Here is a 24,928-nt window from a genome sequence, read left to right as displayed (position 1 = left end):
GTACTGTCACCAGCTCACACATCACTGTAATACACTGTACTGTCACCAGCTCACACACATCACTGTAATACACTGTACTGTCACCAGCTCACACACATCACTGTAATACACTGTACTGTCACCAGCTCACACACATCACTGTAATACACTGTACTGTCACCAGCTCACACATCACTGTAATACACTGTACTGTCACCAGCTCACACACGTCACTGTAATACACTGTACTGTCACACATCACTGTAATACACTGTACTGTCACACATCACTGTAATACACTGTACTGTCACCAGCTCACACACACATCACTGTAATACACTGTACTGTCACCAGCTCACACACATCACTGTAATACACTGTACTGTCACCAGCTCACACACACATCACTGTAATACACTGTACTGTCACCAGCTCACACACATCACTGTAATACACTGTACTGTCACCAGCTCACACACATCACTGTAATACACTGTACTGTCACCAGCTCACACACGTCACTGTAATACACTGTACTGTCACCAGCTCACACACATCACTGTAATACACTGTACTGTCACCAGCTCACACATCACTGTAATACACTGTACTGTCACCAGCTCACACGCGTCACTGTAATACACTGTACTGTCACCAGCTCACACATCACTGTAATACACTGTACTGTCACCAGCTCACACACTTCACTGTAATACACTGTACTGTCACCAGCTCACACACGTCACTGTAATACACTGTACTGTCACCAGCTCACACATCACTGTAATACACTGTACTGTCACCAGCTCACACAGCACTGATGTCCTGATAGTTATACTACCACACTTATTTTGGGAAAATGTCTTTTTGTATAATTTTTATGATTTTTCATGATAAAAAAATGAATAACTTCACTGTAATACACTGTAAGTGTTGTAGTCTAACTATCAGGACATCAGTGGTGTGTGAGCTGTATTTGGTGACAGTACAGTGTATTACAGTGACGTTATTGATATTGAGTTATGGAAAAATCATAAGTCTCTCAGTCGTCTGCACATAGAGACTTGTGTATTTTGTCCACCGCGGATTAAAGCTGATTTTGAGGAGAATTGTGTTGTAGCTGCGTCTCTACATTACTACGATAGAAAAGAGGTGTTATTTGTGTAGTAACAGTGTTTAGGTCAGGAGTTATTGACTCAGGAAACTCCAATCTGTGAATATGTGACCAACTTTACTTAAGTATTAATCTCAACCTGGCCATTTGTTAGTTTGTGGCAGTTTGAAAAGGGATAAAATATATGATGAACAAACTCATGGTTCTGAGTTAGTTACCTAGCAAGTCAGTTATTTTCAGTAAATTAATTCTTAAGCTTCTTGGTCCCCATTGCTTTTGCTCTATACTTCTCACCAAAATGAAGAGATAGAAGGACATCATGTCGTTCTTCCAAAGAAAAGATAAGGGAGACAGTGAGACAGAGCCAGATGGTTTAGGTAATAGTAATACTAACAAAATAGTTTAGTATATAATTGTAGTAATAACAACATAAAGACATGACAAAGAGTAAAAATGAGGGTGGTAATATAAATATATAAATACATTCTCATCAGCAAATAATGGAAAACTGAAAAATACTAAGATAGACAGATGAAGTAATACGTGCACTTAAAACTTAATTCTCAATATTTATGTAAATGAAAACTATTTGCTGAAATGAAAAGGGTATACATACTTTTTATATATATTTTTTCCTTTGGCAGATATCAGCAAATCCCGGGAAGAACCACCTGTGCAGCCAATGATGAATATATACCCAAGAACTCTGATTGGGGACCGGATGACCGGATGAGCAATTTAGGTGTCTAAGTATTGAGTCAAGGAGGGCAAAGGCCTTCAATCTAGATGAATTTGCTGATCTTTTTGCAAAAAAAACCCCACAAAAATCGTAGAATACAGTTACTGTGACCAATACTGAATATGTAACGCAAATGTAAAAAATAAAATTGAAATGAAAATACATTGTTGAATGATTATAAACATGGTATTTTGCCTGTTAATGTCTGCAATGCAGTGCAGAAAGTGATATGACAACCATAAGGTCTAAATGTACAACCCAGTCTCACGGCAGTTCGTGTCACAGGACACGAAATGTAATCTATTCAAATCGTGTTCGTGGACACGAATTTGCCCTTTTTTTCGTGTCCCTCAGCACGACTTTCGATCTAATGTATTTCAATAGGAAGCATCTTTCGTGTCTGCACCACGTTTTTTTCTGCCACTCGGAAGCATTGTTTTTGCTCATTTGTTCATTCATTTTAATTCATTTTTAATCTTTAAGCACTACATTACTCAACATTTAAGCAGGAGATTTTTATCCTTGTTATTATTGCTTTGTGCTATGGTCTACTTTTACTGTGTTGAAGACGTCAGCTAAAACTAGCTGTTGACCCACCGCCGATTCTCTTTTAATGACATCCTCATCTTTCTTTCAACACATAAACACGAAAGTGTGCTTGATAATGCAACAATACGATGTCATGACCATCCGTATTATTTTATTTTCCTTCTACTACAACCCAGTCTCACGGCAGTTCGTGGCATAGTCACGAACTGTAATCTATTGATTCGTGTTCGTGGACACGTATTTCCCTTCTTTCGATCTAATGTCTCACGGCAGTTCGTGTCACAGGACACGAAATGTAATCTATTCAATTCGTGTTCGTGGACACGAATTTCCCTTTTTTTTTCGTGTCCCTCAGCACGACTTTCGATCTAATGTATTTCAATAGGAAACTTTTTTCGTGTCCCTCAGCACGACTTTCGATCTAATGTATTTCAATAGGAAACTTTTTTCGTGTCCCTCAGCACGACTTTCGATCTAATGTATTTCAATAGGAAGCATCTTTCGTGTCTGCACCACGTTTTTTTCCTGCCACTCGGAAGCATTGTTTTTGACCATTGGTGACTCATTTTTAATTCATTTTTAATCTTTAAGCACTACATTACTCAACATTTAAGCAGGAGATTTTTATCCTTGTTATTATTGCTTTGTGCTATGGTCTACTTTTACTGTGTTGAAGACGTCAGCTAAAACTAGCTGTTGACCCACCGCCGATTCTCTTTTAATGACATCCTCATCTTTCTTTCAACACATAAACACGAAAGTGTGCTTGATAATGCAACAATACGATGTCATGACCATCCGTATTATTTTATTTTCCTTCTACTACAACCCAGTCTCACGGCAGTTCGTGGCATAGTCACGAACTGTAATCTATTGATTCGTGTTCGTGGACACGTATTTCCCTTCTTTCGATCTAATGTCTCACGGCAGTTCGTGTCACAGGACACGAAATGTAATCTATTCAATTCGTGTTCGTGGACACGAATTTCCCTTTTTTTTTCGTGTCCCTCAGCACGACTTTCGATCTAATGTATTTCAATAGGAAACTTTTTTCGTGTCCCTCAGCACGACTTTCGATCTAATGTATTTCAATAGGAAACTTTTTTCGTGTCCCTCAGCACGACTTTCGATCTAATGTATTTCAATAGGAAGCATCTTTTGAGTCCGCTCCACGTTTTTCTTTCTGCCACTCGGAAGCATTCGGACAGTAAACTAAATACTACAGTACCCATGAGCCTTTTCTATTTTTACTATGTTGATGACGTCAGCTAAAACTACCTGTTGACCCACCGCCGATTCTCTTTTAATGACATCCTCATCTTTCTTTCAACACATAAACACGAAAGTGTGCTTGATAATGCAACAATACGATGTCATGACCATCCGTGTTATTTCATTCTCCTTCTATTGTGAGAACGGGGGATTAACTGTGATTATTAAGTCAATTAAAATAATATAAAAAATAAATTAAATTAATTAGTGGACGCCCGCATTACCCGTGAGCCTCAGCGGAGACGGCTGCTATGGAGACGGAGCCAGCCCGCTTTGCGATTGGTTGATTTCTGCAGGCCGCGAATTCTCCTTCATTGCGCTCAACCCACTTCCCAGGTAAGCCACGAGACTTGAATGTAATGATCAAATTTGTTTAAATGTTATAATTGATGCTTTTCTTTGGGATTAGACTCACATGGTTTACATGTTAGAGCAAAGAATTAAAGGCCGACCGACGGTTTGCATTTTAACAGTAAAAAAAAGAAGAAAAAAAACCACGCGCCTTTTGTGCAGTCATACAGAAAATGGGAAAAACGTGAATTTTATTGGTTTATTAAGTATTTTAAGGATAATTTGTCACATTTTAAACATTTTTTCAACATGTCTAGCCTTCACTACATAATGAACTTTTTCTGTTCTCCCTGCAGATCCCGTCTAACTTCACCTTCACCCTATATAATCACCTCATTCCCAAAAACCAAAGGCACTTTTAAGAGCCAATCTATCTATCTATCTATCTATCTATCTATCTATCTATCTATCTATCTATCTATCTATCTATCTATCTATCTATCTATCTCTCTCTCTCTCCTATCCATCTCTTCAATATCTATCTGTTCTCTATCTCAATTTCTCTATTTCTCAGTCTTTCCTCTCTTTCTGTCTTTTGTCTACTTGTCTGTTATCTGTCTCTGTCTGTCAGTCTGTCTGTCCAGTTGCTTGCTATAATGCCAGGGGGGTCTACAAAAAAGATTTGTCCATTTTGTCAGGGCATTTTATTTTGTGCACAGAAAATATGTTGCCATTGTCAAAAGGAGCAGCCTCTGAAGCAGCGCCTCAAGAAGAAGCTTCAGAGGTTTGATGACAAGCGAGAGGAATGGGTGTTTGGTCGTAAGAAGAACCACACCAGTGGATCCATCAAGGATGAAGCCATAATCATGGTAGGTGCAATTTCTTACATGATGTTAAACTGTCATCTAGGACAGTGGTTTCACCAGGGGACCCTCATTTTCCTTTGGTCATTGAATCATGACTGTGTGTGTGTGTGAAATAAATTTGCTTGTTTATATTATATATAATATACTGTATACACACAAACACTGTGAAATACTGTGGCAGTATATATATATATATATATATATATATATATATATATATATATATATATATATATATATATATATATATATATATATATATATATATATATATATATATGTATGTGTGTGTGTATATATATATATATATGTGTGTGTGTGTGTGTGTGTGTATATATATATATATAATTGCAAAAAAAGCAAATTTACACACACAAGTACTATCCCACTTTATTAACATACACATAAATACAATTTATACACACAAATTGTACAAATATGTCTAATACTGATGAATAATAGGTTTATAATGTAAGGCTATTAAATGGCAGTCCCAAACTAGTTTTTGGTAATACAATAAAGTTGGTAAGTTTGCATGAGCCACCAGAGTAAATATACAAAATAATATTAAAAAATAATGTTTCATTTTAGGGCTACAGTTCCAATGGTACTTCAATACTTCAATGAACCATACAATACTTCAATGAACCATTAATGAAACATGGAAACTGCTGCTGATAAATAGAATGAACATCACGTGCATGCAAATCCTTCCCAGCTAACACACAACGTACCAGTTACAGGATTTATTAGTGCTTTACTTTTATTTCATTACTTATTGATGTAAAATTGCATACTCATAGTTTGCACTTTAAATATGCGTTTTTCAATGCAATTCTGAGTTCATAACAAATGCATTATAACAGAATCACAGGTGCAATATAATAATCAAACTTTCTTATCAAGTGAACGAGAAATAACAAATGAACTGCATTCATACTACTACATTCATTAAAGCATTTTACAATGTACACATGTCAAGTGTAAATGTATGTGCAGCATTCACCCATTTGGTCATAAAAAAATAAAGGCAGAACCTTTGATTATATTTTTTTAATCTATAAATTGTCACTATCCAATTGCACAGTGGTTACACAATCCTTTCAATGTAGGTGCTAAACCCAAGCTACTAATGTTGCAAAAAGTTCTCTTTTACCTTCATGGTGTGAGATTCATCTTTTTGCTGTTTTTCTAAACAGAAGAGTTGGTTTTTGCTTCAACTGTATGAGCTTTTCCTGTTTGCACATACTTGGTATACAAAAGCAAAACTCACCATTAAGTTAAATATCCTAAATAGCATTAACCTGGATGCTGTCATTAATAATGTTATATTTTCTCAATAATTAATATTCTTAGTTATTTTTGCTGTTGTCATTTCATTGCAGCTTGAGAAACTCCATGCCATTGGATACAAGCCAGTTCTGCTCCTTGGAAAGGAAAACAAAAAAAAAGAAAATAAGTGTGAAATATTAACTCCTCGCTGCACACTCTCCACCTGTGCCCAGGACTACCTTCAGAGGATAGGCCCAATATATGAAAAAATTTGTGATGGTGAGATGCATGCACTGTATTTTCACACCTTTTTTTTTTTAAGTACACAAAAGATTTTGTCAGTGTTTAAATCATAAAGGAATGGCTCAACCCTAAAAAAAACAAAAAAACCTTAAATTCAGTCAATTTCACTCCTAACCTCCTTGACAGTAGAAACTTGGGAGAGGTTTCAATTTTTATATATCCAACACATGTTCTATGATTGTAAGCAAGTGTTTAAGATTGTTTAATTTTACATTTGTTACTTTAAACAATATTGGGTTTAAACATACTACTATGGAATTATTATGTTTGAGATGGTTTTTCTAGGAGCCATATTTCCTTCCTTGTTTACAACAATATTTTTAATGTTTAGGCACGCTGACCAAAGCAATTTTTGTAGGGACATACACTAATTAGATCCATGATATCTGCTAAGGTCTGTTTTGGTCACTGAGTCAATGAATCAAATTGTAATAAATCTCAATGTAGTGCTGACTGTAGAGCTCACGATGCAGATGGAACATTAATGGAAATAGCACAAAGAAAAAGGAAACCATCGAATGTTGGCTGGATACACCACACACACACTACTACTAACTTGGAGGCATAAAGCCCAAAGTTTTTTAGTGCACGACACAGTCTAGTCTGAACTAAATACAGACTCAGTCTGCAAACAAACATTACACTTGGTGTCATTTTTTGAATACATATTATGAGCACTCTGTTTTTTTCCTGACTAAAAGATGTATTTGTTTTAGTCACAGAAAATCAATTAAATATAGATTTGCAGATGTATAATACATCCAGTAGACTATCAATAATTTCCCTGGAATCTAAAGTGCCCACAAATATGGTTTTGAAAAATTTGACTATATGATTCAAACAGATCAACACTTAAAATATGTACAGTTCAAGTTCATGGTTAACATTATAAATGTGAGTGAAACACAACACTTGTTTAACTTGCACAGGTTGGACCAAGGATATCGATGATGATCAGCTGATTACGCTGCACCTCACACCCTGTGACCCATTGGAGAACACAAGCAACCGTGAGGTGGTGAGGACCACGCGGGTGGAGCAGACGAGCACTACAGAGGGGGAGATGGAGCAGACGAGCACTACAGAGGAGAGTATGGAGCAGACGAGCACTACAGAGGGGGAAATGGAGCAGATGAGCACTACAGAGGGGAGGATGGAGCAGACGAGCACTACAGAGGAGAGTATGGAGCAGACGAGCACTACAGAGGGGAGGATGGAGCAGACAAGCACTACAGAGGGGAGGATGGAGCAGATGAGCACTACAGAGGGGAGGATGGAGCAGACAAGCACTACAGAGGGGAGGATGGAGCAGATGAGCACTACAGAGGGGAGGATGGAGCAGACAAGCACTACAGAGGGGAGGATGGAGCAGATGAGCACTACAGAGGGGAGGATGGAGCAGACAAGCACTACAGAGGGGAGGATGGAGCAGATGAGCACTACAGAGGGGAGGATGGAGCAGACAAGCACTACAGAGGGGAAGATGGAGCAGACGAGCACTTCGGAGGGTCAAGGTAATTATGACAGATTTAAAAAGTTACAATTTATATTTGTAAAGCCTTGAAGTGTTTGACCCATGGGTTACTTTAACATTACTTGACTTCCAGTGTTTTTTTTGTTTTGTTTTTCCCCATAGAGCTTTATGCAGGTTAGGGCTGCATGATATATATTTTCAGCATCAACATTGCAATGTATGCATGTGAAATAGTCACATTGCAGGACGCATGATGTCAAGTAGGGAAATTAACTCTAACATGTCACGCTAAAACATTTTTGCTGCTTGATACTAAAGTAAAACTTTCAAGTTTCTCATTTCCATGAATAATCTCAAAGAAAAGTCCATCTGATATTATATTATTAGACAGATGATAGATCTATCTGTACTAGGGCTGTTGGAACAAATCATGGCCCCATGATATTTGAAAAAATTAAAATGTAAAAATTTTGTTTTTCTGCACCATATATTGTGATAGAAATTCACAAAAAAATTCACCAGATAACTTGAATAGCTCTATTTGGAAAGAATTAACCATTAAATTAATGTGTGCTCGAATGGTTTAAAATTGCTTTAATGTTGAAACTTACATGACCTAAAACACACTGAAATGATACACTTTAATTATATGAAGGTCAAACTTTGCATTTATTCTGAGAATCACGTACGTGAGGGGTATTGTTACGCCCCTAAAGCTAGTGTAGGCAACGTTAGAGAAACCAGCCAGAGATGCTGGAATATGAAAGTATCCAACTGTAAAAATACCCCCCCTCCCATCAGGCCTCACAAATTAAGCATACATTTGATTTTGGTCATTTTTTTTGTGCGTACTATATGTATAGTTATTTCTAAAAGCAAAGCAAACTCATGGCACCAATTGAAACACAGTTTTAGAAGTGCTTACAGAGCACACATAAGAGAGAGTCTAAAATTCAGTGCATCCTTAGGTCTTTCTTGTCAGTGGGGTCAAAGGATGTCAGTGTTTGTCCATGAGCGTTTGAAGGCAACAAATCTTAAAATCAATTGGATTGTCATGAAATTTGATGAGCACATTTCATGCTAACCACACCACATGCCGCACTTGTGTGTTATTGTGATCTAGTATTTTAAATAATAAGTTAAAGCTTTATTTGGTATATGAGTAATTTTCTTTCTCCAAACCCACAGCTGTCTTCACAGGGTCAGCCAGGGGCACAGTCACAAGTCCCAAAAAGAAAAAGTCAGGTATGTAAATAATGTTTGTAGGGTAATTATTGGTGGATCTGACATCTCTATTAACATAGCTCATTTGTCAAGCAGATTCTCATAAGGAATTGAATCAATTAAATAGAATTTAAAGGGGACCTCTTATGCTTATTCCCAGTTCTATATTTATGTTGGCTTTGTAGAAGCCAACATTCTGTTTTCCTTAGACAAAAATTTATCAAGAGTAACTCCTCCTAGGGCTTTCAAGCCACATGAACCAAATTCAGATATGTTGTAGACGCTGGTCTGAAGTTTGTTGCTATGACTTTTCTTAGCGATCCGAGTACCGGTACTTCCTTTTTTCCCATAGACTCCCATTATAAACTTTGGAGGTTTATAACTCGACAAGCTTTTGAACTATCTACACCAAACTCGGCCAGCTCCTTTAGGGTGATACTCTGAACAAACTTTTAAATTGGTGTATCGACTGGCCTTTTGGTTGTGCTGCAGCCCCGCCCCCAATATATGCAAAATCAAAAAACTTTTTACATGGACATGTGACATATCAAAACACTCAGAACAATGAGGGGAACTTCCTTAAGAGTATTTGGATGACGTCACATGCTCGTCTCCACTTACCTCCAAATGTTTTGGCACCCTAGCTTTCTGTCTACTTGCTTCCAAAAGTAACACTGTCCCTTATGTCCACTCGCCTCCAAAAAGCACCGGCCTTTGCGAATACTTGCACCGTCAAAGACAACATCAAAGTTTGTTGCGACAAACTTTACAAATCTAGTTTTATTCTGAAACTCCACTAGAATAGCTTTGCATGTCCACAGTTACAAAAAAATCCTTATTTATCTTAAATTGGCCCTTTTATTCAGACCCTCAGTTCCTTGTCTGTCTGAAAAAAGCCATTTTAGATGGAGCAATCTAGAAGCCTACTGGTTACTATTCTAATAAGCCTGCACATGATGTATATAATGTGGAGCCAAATATAATATTGTGTGTACACATTTACTGAAAGAGAGAGGATGTTCTGTTCTCATATTTTGGGGGTATCTAGATGCACCAGGGACACATTGATGTTGAAAAGACATTACAAAGTGCATTTTTGTCAATTTTTATTTTTATTTTTTTCTGAGTGGATATATGACTGGACTGTAATCTTCTATCCCACAGGTGGACTAAGACATATGCCAGAGAGGAAAAAGCCACAAAAGAGTAAGTGCATGTAAATGCAATGATTGATGCTTCCATCAGTGTATTGACATTGCTATTTTACCCTTGGTTATTTGCTCTATTTCTATTGGGTTTTTTAACTACTTACAACAGATAATTGGTCCTAACAGACAAACTATAAAATCCAACTGGCTTCAGGTGTCTAATTTGACCAAAATACATTGCCAAGTAGTAGAAGAAGCAGCAGTAGAGTATTCTCAGTTGTGATCTGTGGCTCAGCAGAGGTATTGTTATCCCAGAAAGAATACCACATTTGAACTGAGAATAATTTGGTTATAGGGTACAAGTTGGTTCAACTTTTGATTAAAGATAAACATCACTTGTCATCCTTGTAAGTCTGGTCACTACTTAAGTCTTCTTAGTTGTTTATTTTGTTCCTAATCTAAGAAATGTGTGAAACATGTTTTTGATGTTCACAGATTGCTCCTATCACGCTCGCTTAGAGACTTTCCCCATCAGGAGTGTTGTAAGAGAAAGAGTGAGAAAGGTTAGACAGTCATACAAGAAATGCATAGTGTACACAGTATGCAGAGTGTAATATAATATTTAGAAACCTCCTTGTGTGTTAGCAATACATACTAAACATACCATAATTGTTAGATAGATCATTTTTATCATTTGTTTAGTCTTCTTGAATTACAGATTAGGAAAGAGCTTGTGCTGAAAAATTCATTATCAGATACTGTAAATATCAACAATGACCCTTTGTATCAATGAAACTCAGTGCCTATAACCAATCATAATAGCCTTATGCTAAGAATTGAATTTGTGTGTTTTAATGCTTTTTAATTTCTTGACAGGGCAAAGCAGAAATGTTGGTTGACTGGGAGCCCTGTCCAGTATGGTATGTATTGCTCTGTTCTTCTGCTTTATCAATTATTGCATGCATTATTAAGTTACTTTATCTTGTTAATTTTTATTTATTTATTTATTTATTTATTTTTGGCTACAATGATTTGTTATTAATCTGCTCTGTTTCACAAATGGTGGTGGTACTTCATAGATGGAAAATTAAACAAATTTCCTTCTTTTTTTTTTAGTGGCAAGGAGTGGGCCCATTCCTGGCAGCCAAAGGATTCTCTTCAAATGAATAAAAATAAATAAAATGTACAATTGTAATCCATTTTGGTTTCTGCCTATTTATTAAATTTTTTTCTGTGCTGCATTTGAAGTTGTATCACATCTTTCTGTAGTGGTGAAAAGATGAAAATCTCCAGTAAATGTGACAAATGGGGTTTAACCCCAAGCAGGCTTAAATAGAAATATACTTAATCCAACTCAGTTTCCTTTTCAGGTGTCACTCAGAAACATGTTTTTATATGTCATGATTATAAATTAAATGTTATTTTATTACAGTTTACATAATTAATAATAATTTGTTACATTTATATGGTACTTTTCTGTGTACTGAAAGTCAGGGGCGGTTCTAGGGTCTCATCTTTAGGGGTTTTAGCCCTCAGTGAGAATTTAAAAGAAGAAGAGTTTTATATTATATATTATATGACTACATAGTAAGACAAAAGTTATGGTATTATTAAATGGCAAAAGTGGACACCAAAATTTTATGCATGATGCAGTCATTAATAAACTAATATTCACAAGACACAAGACCAAATCAATAAAAGTTATTTTTATTTAGTATTGAATGGATTGTTTGCATTAATTTTGTGCTATCAACTCTGGAAATAATGGTGAAATATCACTGGTATTGGTATAACTGATCTTTTTTTAATGTCAACACATGACTGTATATATATTACAGTTACACACAAATCTGTGTACATCAAGTTCACTACTATAGCAGAAACATGCAGTAGTAGTACAACTTTTTATAACTGTACCTCCAACAAACTTTTACTTGTGGGATGATATAAAATACATCCTCACAATACATACATTTTAAAAGAAAGGTCTCCAATTAAATAATGAAAACTACTATAGAAGTATGTTTTTATTTGAAAAACATGCTTTTGTGGGAGAAACACACAAAACACAACCTTGCAAACAATTTGAACACAAATAGCATAACATTGTTAATGTGCCAAATTCCCTGGATTTGTGAAAATCCTTTGCAGTTAATTTTTATAAAAAACCTTCTATAACCGTCTTTGCGGTTTTCCGATGATTAACGTTATAGATATCAGCATCTAGATTTTCAGCCCTGCATCACCACCATTATCTAGACTCCATGCCAAAGAATATTGGTTTCAACTTCTGCATCTGGTCAGTAAATTGTTATGATGACTCTTTAAGCCTTTAGTGAATAAATAGTCATTTGGTGTATTTTCATTTGTATTTTTGTCAAAGAACACATTTTTGACAGCACCCCCAGTTGGTGCCCAATAGTGACTATACTCACATGATAGCTGAGGTCCAGAGCTCTCTATAACAGCTGTTCCCATGTCTGTAGACCTTTTTGTTGCTGGATTATAAGACTTCAAACATCTTCCGAGGTCAAGGTTCAAAGATCAGTGTTTGGAACGCAGGGGCCATGTAGAACCTTCATACTGACATATGTTACTCTCCAGGTTGAGACCATACCAATTGATGTATTTGGTTTAGCTCTAAGACAAAGTTTTAATTTTCTCTTTTCATTACCACAAGCCATCCCAGGCCTAGTTTCAGAGAGCACTTTGAAGGCCCTGAATATAAAAAAGAAGCTTTTTGTTTGTTTTTCCTTTTTATGTGAAAATAGTGGCCAAAATGATTCACTTTCAAGTTTACAATATGACAGAATCTGTTTTATTAGCTAATTTCTTTCAGTCCTTCGGAAAAGTTTAAATTATCACAATTTCATGAAAAGAATTTGCTCAAGCATAGCTTTACAGAACCCCTTTGACAAAAATTACTAAATTGTTTGACATGGCCTAATTTTTAACATTATTTTCATGATGACATGCGAGATCTATGTTTTCAGTCTCAACCCAAGTCCTTCAGGCTTTCCCCCACACCTGTAGTAATGCACTGGATGGTCAGCAGAATTGTAATTTAAAAAGGCGATTCATTTTGGTCACTACTTCTGCAAGTTTATTACAAGGATGAAACCCCTTGAGATGAACCATCAAGTGTTCAAGGGGGTCCTTAACACATATCAGGGACGCAAACAGGTGGGGGAAAAAGATGAGAACATTGCACGGGGCAGTAGTATGCTCGCAATGATTTATTTATTAATTTTTTTAAAGTTATTTGTTTTACATGCTCATTTGTAGTTACTTCAAGGGATTTTTTTCATGTATTATTATTACCCTATATGTCAATAACTAATTTTTCTCAAAAAATTGTTGCAACCTTTTACAAAAATAAACATTTGGTTACGGGGGCACGGTGGCTTAGTGGTTAGCACGTTCGCCTCACACCTCCAGGGTCGGGGTTCGATTCCGCCTCCACCTTGTGTGTGTGGAGTTTGCATGTTCTCCCCGTGCCTCGGGGGTTTCCTCCGGGTACTCCGGTTTCCTCCCCCGGTCCAAAGACATGAATGGTAGGTTGATTGGCATCTCTGGAAAATTGTCCCTAGTGTGTGATTGCGTGAGTGAATGAGTGTGTGTGTGTGTGTGTGTGCCCTGCGATGGGTTGGCACTCCGTCCAGGGTGTATCCTGCCTTGATGCCCTATGACGCCTGAGATAGGCACAGGCTCCCCGTGACCCGAGGTAGTTCGGATAAGCGGTAGAAAATGAATGAATGAATGAACGAACATTTGGTTACCCCTGTAAGACACACCCCCTTTCATAAAAACACATTTTCATTGGATCTATGCAAATCCTATAGATGACCTATTTTGATCTCAAAATGTTCTCACTGAAACTACTGTACATAAACACAATACAAATACAGTCACACATACATAGACAAAAACTCTCCCAGGTCTAGCCACTCACCAAAATAAAAAAATGCCAAAATACATGCAGTAAATACTAATACAAAGCTATGCATACATTATGCATATACACCTTAGATACACATTACTTCTATATCTCAAGCTTAATGCCAAGAGCAGTTTGTTTGTAAATAAATAAAAATACCAGCCTTAAAGTAATGTATTAATAATGCAGTGTGATGTCAAATTAAACAAGATTACACATATAAATATGCTTAATTTATGTTTCTTTCTCCAGCTATTTACTTTCATCAACCATAAAACTTTGTTTTTAAATAATGTATGGAAAAATAAAAACAAAATACTCATCTTTGGAAATAATTTATTGAAAATACACCAAATGCATATTTGTCACACGTCATAAGGTTGTATTTAATGACACTGGACCGAGGTTAAGGTAACTTGAAAAGCACCAACAGGGAAACAAGTAATATACAATATAAAGTATAATCATAGCATACAAAAACAGTGTATTTTTCTGTTACATACAATCTAATGCATTATACAAGTACTTAATGTATTAGCTAAATCTGCTGTACCAATGTACAATGTGCTTGTAAGGACAAAAAAAAGACAGTGACATAAATTGTCAACAAAGGTAGACTTTTCAACAATATAGGATGCATACATATTTTGATGTGTTTAATCAATCAGCATACTAATAAGATACAGATATAGGGTGAGTCCATTTCCTTCAACACAGTCCTTTGTGTATCTTCCATCTGGGAAAATACAGAAAAACAAAAAGAGCAAGAGGTAGGATAAGAAGTTCAACTGTTTTAGAATGAACAAGGTGTGTAAAGCATTAATAAATACACAAATAAATTAAGAGCAACAGTAACAGGGGGGTATTCCATCAATGCAGTTAATTGTAAGCTGTCCACTTGAAAAAGCCTTGCTTAAATTAACACTGACTTTCACTGCAGGCTCAAGCCATTCCACTAAATTATTAGCCATGTCTAGTCAACAGTGACTTTAACCAGGCTTAAATAAGCATGCATGTGCACAAAGTACATAAGCAGCCCTGAAGAGTTGAGTAAATTTTAAGGCTTGAGTCACACAGATAGTGCTGTTCCACAAACAAATTGATAAACTGATCATCTCTTTCCTCCTTCCAAAACTTCAACCAGCCAACAGTTTAGTGACTTGACCGGCTGACTTTGCTACAAGCTGATTGGCTGTTGAAACAGGTGTTGTACCTTACATTCGAAAACCAGCAACTGGTGAATTGTCGCCATCAGAGTCAAGCTGAAAAGGGCCCGTTTACATCACTGTAATGTTCTAAAATGGTTTTGTCTCATTGTGAATCTTTGGTGTGAACTGGGCTTAAGCCACAGTAATGGCATGGAACTCTTACTTAAATCATCAAGATTTATCAAAATAAGCCAGGCTTTTCCTTTATCCACCTTGATGGAACACCTCCAGTCTATTCTTGAGAACAAAAACATATGAACAAATAAAATACCTAAACTGTGTTTTCCTCTTCATCCTCACTGGTGTCTGGACTACTGAAGCCACTTGGATCTTCTGCTTCAACATGTAGAAGGACAGAGGCCTCAGGACCTAAAGCAGTCTTGTACTGTTGGAGGACAACTTGCAACCGTTCTGACACCTCTGACAGTCGTCTTCTTAAGAGACAGCAAAGTCCCTCATTTCCCTTGTCTACATCTCAAAATACAAAGGAGATTACATTAAAAGACAAACTGCTTGTTAAGATTGCTTAATGAGGCCAAAGAACTTCAATGGAGTTAAAAGATTTCATCCATTCAAATCTACATACCAGGATGGTTGGCATATTTTAATGTGTATCGTTGCCATGGTAATAGAAATAGGTGTGTTTGATGATGCTGAATTCAATGTTCAAAATTCTTTTGTTAATTTCTCCTTTTATGTAACAGCCACAGTACAACAAATACAACAAATCTATCAAGCAAATGTGAAATGCTTTAACACCTTACTGACTTGTTACTATCGCAAATTATAATCCCCATTTGTGGCAAAAAGAGCAATAACCCTTCTACTCCGTTCAAATTGTGTGGCTGAGACTGATAATGTTTATTTATTTTTTTCCATTTGAAATTCATACTTTAAATGGATAGCGGTTTTATTCAACTTACCCTCCTCAGTCATCTTGTTCTTGAGAACCACTGCCAGGCTCTGCAACCATGTGCAGTGTTGTGCCATCTCCAAAACCAAAATGCTTTTTTCCTCTTGCAGTCGCATCTCCAACATCACTTGGTCATGCAATTGCTTCTTGATTGAAATGTTGGCTAAGAATCAATAACAGTTGTATGTATGCATGAGACAATCTTGCATAATAGCATTGCAATGTTTTTTAACTATAAATGTACCTTCTCAAGTTGATACATAATAAAAAAACTGAAAAAACACACAAACTAAATGAATATTACAACACTCAATATGTTGCATGCATGCAACAAATTGAGTGTTGTAATATTCATTTAGTTTGTGTGTTTTTTCAGTATAGTCTATACAGCAGAACTGTAAATAAATTCGTGAGAAGCTTCTGGAAACTGACATACCACTGCCATGAACCTCCCATGGCCATATTTGAGACACATTGCTCTCTCCATTAAGGGAATGCTCCACAGTAGCTACATCTATGTTTGTGGCAGAGTCTTGTACAAGACCATTGTATTTCTGGATCTCCTGAAGGAGGAGCTTTTTGTCTTCTGCCAGCTTCCTTCGAAGGCGATGGCGAAACTTGCTGCTGTCTACAAAAACATGAAGTACAGGGATAGACGTTTGTGACTGTTCAATAAGAAAAAATTATATAGCTCCCAAAATATGAAAGCAAAACTGCAGTAACTGAAAACTGAAGCATGTGAAAATTCTAATTTACTTTGGCAAACCGGTAACTCAAAGGTGTAACATTCAGGGTGATCCATTGGTAAGAATGAAATATATATATATATATAAATATGTATACACATATACACACATATACATATACACGCACACATACACTTTACACACACATTATATATATATATATATATATATATATATATATATATATATATATATATATATATATATATATATATAAATAGCATTACTTTATATACACACACTATGTAATTACTTTTATAAAAATAAAAAGTATAATACTATTTGTATTTCTATGTATTTGTTGATTGAGTAGGATGCATACAGTACAGTAGCTTGATTTTATCAATTTTTATATTATACATTTATACCATTCTGGCGGTAGAGGGTTTGCTTCCGCTGCCTCACACTAAGGTAAAGCCCCTCAATTGACTGCTGAAGTCCTCTGTGTGTGGTGCCTTGACTGGCATGAGATGTATCTGGTGTCTCTGTAGAATTAATAGTGAAAACAAATTCACTGTTAAAACACAGAACTGTTTCAGTGTTTGAATTTATACATAAAACTCATTTGAATCCAACTTCATTGAACTTGGTATGTGCATTTCCTGCAGGGAAACTGGAACATAAAATAAACCAGACATATATATGTGGCATAACATTGGATGGTGGTCTTTGGTGGCAGGTGATGTCACCAACTGTTGTAATCCATCGATGATCAATCAAACTTAAAATTTCAAATAGTAGTAAAAAGGAAATTTGTTGTTTCTTTTATTTGGTCATGCTTACCATCAGCTGCCCATTCCTTCACATCAGAGAGCCACTGTGACACCAATTCATCTGTGCAGTGTAGCTCTGTTTTGAGTTCATCTAGCCTTGCAGTCTCGTCCTGGAGTCTCTGACAAGTCTGATAAACAGTGTTAATACAATAAGCAGGATTAAAACTTGCCAAGTGCACACAACAAAAGGACTCGCAAAACAATTAACAGTAGACTTACCTTCACATATCTTGTGGAAAGTGCCTGATGTAGAGAGAGACTTTTTTTGTGGTTCCACCCCACTGCGTGCAAAGTAACCATGTCCACCCGTGCTGTTGAAAGCAAATAATGAGGTTATGATGCTTAATCTAATAAAAGTATTTAGGAATTTTGCAAACACTCTGATCACCTGCTTTGGACATATATTTGGTAGTCAGGGCACAACGTGACAGGTAGCTGTTCACTTGCTCCACCTCCTCTCCGGCTGTTGTTCCTGCTCCTTCCTGGTTCCTACCACTCCATTTAATCTGTTAGTAAAGGGTGGAAGAAATTCAAATCAATTCAAGTCAATTTTATTTATATATCCCTATATCACAAATTGCCTCAAAATGCTCTACAATCTGTACAAGAAATTGTAAAGCAAAAAGGCTACCTAGTATAGTAGCCTTTTCATTTCATATTATTAATGTGCGTGTAAACATTACAAATGTACATATGATGAAAATATATTATACATACCTCACACTTTGTAGCATGGGCTCGAGCATGCATTATGCTGAGGAAGGGTTTCATTTCGTTGAGCTCCTGAAGGGCAGGAAGGACTCGAGCAGCTTTCTCCAAGTATGGCCAATATTTGCAAGCCACATCCATAGCAAAGAATTTTGCCTTGGCTGGCATAAGCTCCTTTTGAAGATACAGGGGGTAGGCAAATATCTCCCCTCTGTACATATTAAGGGCCTTCAGAAGAAACCCATGGCGACACACAGCAACCTCCATCCCCTCTTCATCCAATTTGGAAGCCTTCCTTGACGTCTCCCTCGCTGCTGTCCACTGGGAGTCCCCACATGCGCCTCTTCCCTGTGTCTATGACACAAACAACAAATCAAATAAAAGCAATGGTGTCTTACAATATATAGCATTTATTCTCTCAATTTGATTTTAGAGTACTTGGTAGGCAGAAGTAGTTGAAGTGGGGAGGAAATCAAGGACGGACACAAGGTTATTTTTTTTTGTCAACTATTTTGTCAAGTTAAGATAAATACTTGCATTTCTCACTGCTTTCTGTATGGTGTCGACAAATGTAGACACCACACTGTCTTCAGCCACAAAGAGCCCTTCAAAAAAACTAGGATCATCAGAGCTGAGAAAGAAAGAAAAATAGAGAATCCATCCATTACATATATAAAATAAATAAATCAATAAAAAGACTGAAACAAAAACCACCTTGTGTTTCGGTGAAAGCGATATAGCTTTCTGTTCCCATCGGCGGAAACAGCCAACATTTCCGGCGTGCAGGCTGGGCAGGTGAAAGGTGCACTACAGCAGAGCTGTTCTTCTTCAAAAGAAGCGTAGGAAAACTCCAAAAAGCTCCGCTGCAGTGCATCGCCATTGATATGTCCATTCTGGAAGATATATAGAAAGAAATAGTATTTGTGATGTTGTCTGCATATGGAAAGACATGTTATAATTAATAACAGTAATAACAATTACACTTACTCTTCCTCCACACTTAGTCCGATGCTCCAGCAGCTTTGCAAAGGCTTGTCTGGAGAATCCTGGAGCGATGACCTTGAGCTCCTGAAAGGAGCTCAGGAGGTCCAGTGTATACAGCGTTGAATTGCTGACAGAGGCTGGCCAATATCCACTCCTAAGGAGGTCCTTTGAATCAGGAGTCCACTGCTGCTGGCATGTTTGACATTCATATAGTGGCTGATGCAAGTCAAAACGCCCTTGGAACAAAAAAGTAATAAATAAACAAATAAACATTTATTAAACATATAAACATAAATAAACATTTATAAATAAATAAACATTTACCACATAATTTATTTTACAACAGTTCATTCTGCACATTGTGAATGGTTGAGAGACATTGCTTAAGTTCCTATAATCCCAGTATAGCACTCATACTTCTTGAGTATCACACCTACATTGTTTACATTTGTCTAATTCACCAAATTCCAAACAGCTGTGTCGATTGGACTTCATCCTGGAAGCAGGCAAAGGATGTTACTGCTTTGCAACAGCTAACTATTTTTTTTTGTTTCCAGAGGACAAAAATAAAAAAGATGTCTGTATTTGTTCCAGTTAATGTCAATACCATGGGTGTTGACGGGCACAATGTCACAGCACACCAGTGTGAAAAACATCAAATCTAAAATAGAATTCTAAATACTGTATATTGTTTTTACCATTGATGGTAATCAAAATCACTGGTTTGCCTGGTAATACAGTGAAGCTTGTGCCTTCACAGGAGCAGTCTGGCACCTTCACAGTTGGCAAAATGCAAGCTGGCAAAAAGAAAGAAAACCACTAATTTTGATTATCTGTAACTGGCTGCTGAAACACATGAACAGCAAAATTAAGACTTTCATGAGAATGTACCTTGCTCATGGGTGCAATATCCACCTTCTCCTTTCATGATGCATGAGGTTGGAGGAATGGCTTCAAAAAACCCATGAATCACACTTTCCCTGTTGTGGAGTGGCTGTTTTTTGTGATGCAATACATCACAGTCCCCACAGAACCAATCCTCAGGAAGACACTCTCTGCACCTAGGGAGAAAAAAACAAAACAAAAAAACATTCTAATATAATACATTATTTCAGGTGAATAATTTAAGTTATTTCAAATTTACTTTGAGTAGTTCTGTTTTGATTTTATAGGACTGCGTAGTAGCTCCTCACAGCACAAAGTTCCTTAATGACAATTAACCTGTCATTAATGTGGTTTTCAACTGGGTATCCAAGTTTTCTACCATTCCACAAGACATGCAACTTAGCTTATAAAGCACGCCACTGAGCATTAATTCTCAGCAAACCAACCCTGGGTAATTAAAGTTTAATATTATTGAAAGCCAACCTAATAACAGCAGGCTCGTGGCAAAGGCAACACAAGGGATGACCAACAGCCTCCTTTGCGATAAGGCATTGTAGGTGGTACGGTCTTGCCTCTTTCCAGCGCTCTGAGGCTTTCTGCTTCCGAAAAGACCATGATGAAGCAGAGCTTCTTTGAGACTCAGCAGAAAGACATGATGCCAAAATATTTGAGAGCCTCTCCATATTTTTCTCTGTAAAGCAAATACAAAAAGCTGTAAAGGACGATTTAGATAAGGGCCAATTAAAAGTCAACTGATCAATATTTTGAATAAACTTTCATGATTCAGTATCAAACTGGACCACATCTTTACTACATTGTGTTCTTAATCCATCTACTGCACTGACAGTTTTGTCTAAGGGTTTTGTCTTTAATTACTTTACTTTTACATGACTTTCAGATTTAAACTTAAATCCATCACTGTTATTTACCAAATTCCTCTTGAGGATTTAGTATTTCTGAGGGAACCTCCACACTGGATGACAGAGAACACTCAACCGGAGGGTATGTGACTGTAAAACACAGAAGAATAACAACAGGTTAGGCTATAACTGCATTCATGTTCTTTTTTTTTTCAACCTACTGTATATACTGAACAATTTTTGAAATCAGACATTTCTGTTAAGTACTTGGTAATGTCTTCTATAATAGTGCCACAAAAAGGTTTCTGAACTTTTTAATATCTTTTTGGATATTGGAGTATTTTACATTCTCAATCAATCAATCACAGTGTTCTAATTTCAGTTGGTCCACTATTTACATAGTAAATTCCAAAAAACGTCAAATAATTCACATATAACCTGTAGCTGAGGCTTTGCGTTGCCCTCCTCGCCTTCCCCTTGGCTTGCCACGACCTACCCCTCTAAAGACCCTTTTAGAAGTCCGTGGAGGTTCTCCTCCAGAGCCTGCACGTTTCCTCTCCAAAGCTGCTCTCTGTGTGTTGGAGTGAATATTTCTTGTAAGACTGATAATGTTGAATGTACTGGAACCAAAAGAAATGTAACTAGTAAAAAGAAAACAGCATAGTGTGTTAGTAAGGTGTTAACGGCTTGAATGAGCCTTGGCATAGAAGTCTCTAACTCAGGGGATGGAGCTCCATTCTTCCAAAATATATTCCCTCATTTACATATGCCAGAGAATATGATAGGATGTTAATTGCTTAACTCATCATGCAATATACCTGTCTGAAATCTAATACACTCATCCTTCCACATTCATTATGTTTTTACTTAAATTTGTCCCCCGTCTGTATGTTCAAGTATAACATGATTGAGGTATATAAAAACTCTGACCTTGGATTCAGCTGTAAGGCGGTCAAGTTCCATTTCAAGAACCATGCGTCTCCCCTCTTGGTACTGGGGGTTTTGTGGGTCAAAGACATATCTGGTGGCCATTGCAACACAGACAAATACAGACAAACAGACTGACAGACAGAGACAGATAACAGACAAGTAGACAATGACAGAAAGAGAGGAAAGATTGAGAAATAGAGATAGAGAACAGATAGATATTGAAGAAATTGATAGAAATATAGATGAACAGAGAGGTTGTGTGTGTGTGAGAGATAGATAGATAGATAGATAGATAGATAGATAGATAGATAGATAGATAGATAGATAGAGAGGTTGGCTCTTAAAAGTGCCTTTGGTTTTTGGGAATGAGGTGATTATATAGGGTGAAGGTGAAGTTAGACGGGATCTGCAGGGAGAACAGAAAAAGTTCATTATGTAGTGAAGGCTAGACATGTTGAAAAAATGTTTAAAATGTGACAAATTATCCTTAAAATACTTAATAAACCAATAAAATTCACGTTTTTCCCATTTTCTGTATGACTGCACAAAAGGCGCGTGGTTTTTTTTCTTCTTTTTTTTACTGTTAAAATGCAAACCGTCGGTCGGCCTTTAATTCTTTGCTCTAACATGTAAACCATGTGAGTCTAATCCCAAAGAAAAGCATCAATTATAACATTTAAACAAATTTGATCATTACATTCAAGTCTCGTGGCTTACCTGGGTAGTGGGTTGAGCGCAATGAAGGAGAATTCGCGGCCTGCAGAAATCAACCAATCGCAAAGCGGGCTGGCTCCGTCTCCATAGCAGCCGTCTCCGCTGAGGCTCACGGGTAATGCGGGCGTCCACTAATTAATTTAATTTATTTTTTATATTATTTTAATTGACTTAATAATCACAGTTAATCCCCCGTTCTCACAATAGAAGGAGAATGAAATAACACGGATGGTCATGACATCGTATTGTTGCATTATCAAGCACACTTTCGTGTTTATGTGTTGAAAGAAAGATGAGGATGTCATTAAAAGAGAATCGGCGGTGGGTCAACAGGTAGTTTTAGCTGACGTCATCAACATAGTAAAAATAGAAAAGGCTCATGGGTACTGTAGTATTTAGTTTACTGTCCGAATGCTTCCGAGTGGCAGAAAGAAAAACGTGGAGCGGACTCAAAAGATGCTTCCTATTGAAATACATTAGATCGAAAGAAGGGAAATACGTGTCCACGAACACGAATCAATAGATTACAGTTCGTGACTATGCCACGAACTGCCGTGAGACTGGGTTGTAGTAGAAGGAGAATAAAATAATACGGATGGCCATGACATCGTATTGTTGCATTATCAAGCACACTTTCGTGTTTATGTGTTGAAAGAAAGATGAGGATGTCATTAAAAGAGAATCGGCGGTGGGTCAACAGCTAGTTTTAGCTGACGTCTTCAACACAGTAAAAGTAGACCATAGCACAAAGCAATAATAACAAGGATAAAAATCTCCTGCTTAAATGTTGAGTAATGTAGTGCTTAAAGATTAAAAATGAATTAAAAATGAGTCACCAATGGTCAAAAACAATGCTTCCGAGTGGCAGGAAAAAAACGTGGTGCAGACACGAAAGATGCTTCCTATTGAAATACATTAGATCGAAAGTCGTGCTGAGGGACACGAAAAAAGTTTCCTATTGAAATACATTAGATCGAAAGTCGTGCTGAGGGACACGAAAAAAAAAGGGAAATTCGTGTCCACGAACACGAATTGAATAGATTACATTTCGTGTCCTGTGACACGAACTGCCGTGAGACATTAGATCGAAAGAAGGGAAATACGTGTCCACGAACACGATTTGAATAGATTACATTTCGTGTCCTGTGACACGAACTGCCGTGAGACTGGGTTGAAATGTAACTGGCCCCTCTAACAGTACAACTGGCCCCAGCTTGGCCCCCCCAGTTGAAATGGTCTAGAACCACCAGTGAGTTACGCTGTACCACAAGACTGATTCTAGAACAGTCTGCTGTACGCACTCTCGCTGCGTGCTGCGCGCTCTCGCTGTGTACTGCGCGTCATACGCCGTTCAGTCTGCGCAGCGCTGTGTACCAGTGTCCTTGTCGACGTCACACGTACCCACGTCCATCTCACCCTTTTTTCAAAGTCTTGAAAAAGGAGTTTACATTAACAGCTTCGAGATAAAATTCGACTATCGGTCTTTGTCAGACACGTGGGTTTGTTGTGTGTGACCGAAGCACCATTTGGAAGGTATCGTAAGTTAACTGACTACACAATAGAAAAGAAGTCGGATATGTGCATCCAGCTTCGTACTTAAACTCATAAACTATCTTGTTTATTGTATGTACATGTGAAAAATAAAAAAAAACTATAAATTTGCTGAAACCTATAAACATTTCACCAAACTGTAAAGTTCTGTACATGTTTTTTTCTGAAGCTTGCTATGTTCCAAGGTGAACAGACTACAAAGTGTTATTTGCTATACTTACTTAAATGTTAGTACTGACATCAAGGAGATTTATCTGCACATCATTATCATGTGATTTGATGATTTTCATGATTTTAAACAGTTTGACATCAGTTAAAAATGCTGAAGAATATTACTATTTTAAGTGCAATGCATTTTCAAATCCATTTAAAATATTTTTTGAAATAAGGTAACTGTCATTTTTCTGTTTTGAAGGATATGCAGTGTAAAAACTGCAAATTCAGCAGTTCAAGTGAAGAAAAGACTTTCGAGCTGCAATATAGATAAT

At 37.0% G+C, this 24,928-nt stretch overlaps 2 protein-coding genes across 6 annotated transcripts; one reads left to right on the top strand and one right to left on the bottom strand.

Annotated features, from left to right (window-relative positions):
* The first annotated feature begins 1,485 nt into the window (after nt 1-1,485).
* LOC132842108 (involucrin-like) lies at nt 1,486-11,430 on the top strand. Its single transcript, XM_060864779.1, has 9 exons — nt 1,486-3,989; nt 4,301-4,813; nt 6,196-6,361; nt 7,315-7,899; nt 9,048-9,104; nt 10,248-10,289; nt 10,727-10,794; nt 11,108-11,151; nt 11,348-11,430. The coding sequence occupies exons 2-9, from the start codon at nt 4,601-4,603 to the stop codon at nt 11,409-11,411; spliced, it is 1,239 nt and encodes a 412-aa protein (XP_060720762.1). The 5' UTR covers nt 1,486-3,989; nt 4,301-4,600; the 3' UTR covers nt 11,412-11,430.
* A 3,057-nt stretch (nt 11,431-14,487) lies between these two features.
* Nucleotides 14,488-24,000, bottom strand: LOC132842472 (uncharacterized). 5 transcript variants are annotated; one of them, XM_060865193.1, is made up of 18 exons: nt 22,176-24,000; nt 21,684-21,816; nt 21,315-21,395; nt 20,869-21,076; nt 20,392-20,561; nt 20,199-20,297; nt 19,504-19,736; nt 19,231-19,409; nt 19,054-19,147; nt 18,526-18,870; nt 18,197-18,314; nt 18,028-18,119; nt 17,819-17,936; nt 17,404-17,520; nt 16,726-16,917; nt 16,300-16,452; nt 15,648-15,850; nt 14,488-14,904 (listed from the first exon to the last, which is right to left on the bottom strand). In XM_060865193.1, the coding sequence occupies exons 1-17, from the start codon at nt 22,626-22,628 to the stop codon at nt 15,648-15,650; spliced, it is 2,988 nt and encodes a 995-aa protein (XP_060721176.1). In that variant the 5' UTR covers nt 22,629-24,000; the 3' UTR covers nt 14,488-14,904. The 5 variants fall into 5 exon arrangements, 4 of the variants coding, with proteins under 4 accessions (XP_060721176.1, XP_060721177.1, XP_060721178.1 ...); XM_060865194.1 differs by having other exon boundaries at nt 15,648-15,844; XM_060865195.1 differs by lacking the exons at nt 20,392-20,561; nt 20,869-21,076; nt 21,315-21,395; nt 21,684-21,816; nt 22,176-24,000 and having other exon boundaries at nt 19,504-19,686; nt 20,199-20,292.
* Between the last annotated feature and the right edge of the window lie 928 nt (nt 24,001-24,928).

The sequence above is a fragment of the Tachysurus vachellii genome, chromosome 3 (genome assembly GCF_030014155.1).
Source record: "Tachysurus vachellii isolate PV-2020 chromosome 3, HZAU_Pvac_v1, whole genome shotgun sequence".
In the NCBI taxonomy this organism is placed as follows: Eukaryota; Metazoa; Chordata; class Actinopteri; order Siluriformes; family Bagridae; genus Tachysurus; species Tachysurus vachellii.
The sequence above is the reverse complement of the archived record's forward strand: the minus strand, read 5'-3'. Positions and strand labels throughout refer to the sequence as shown.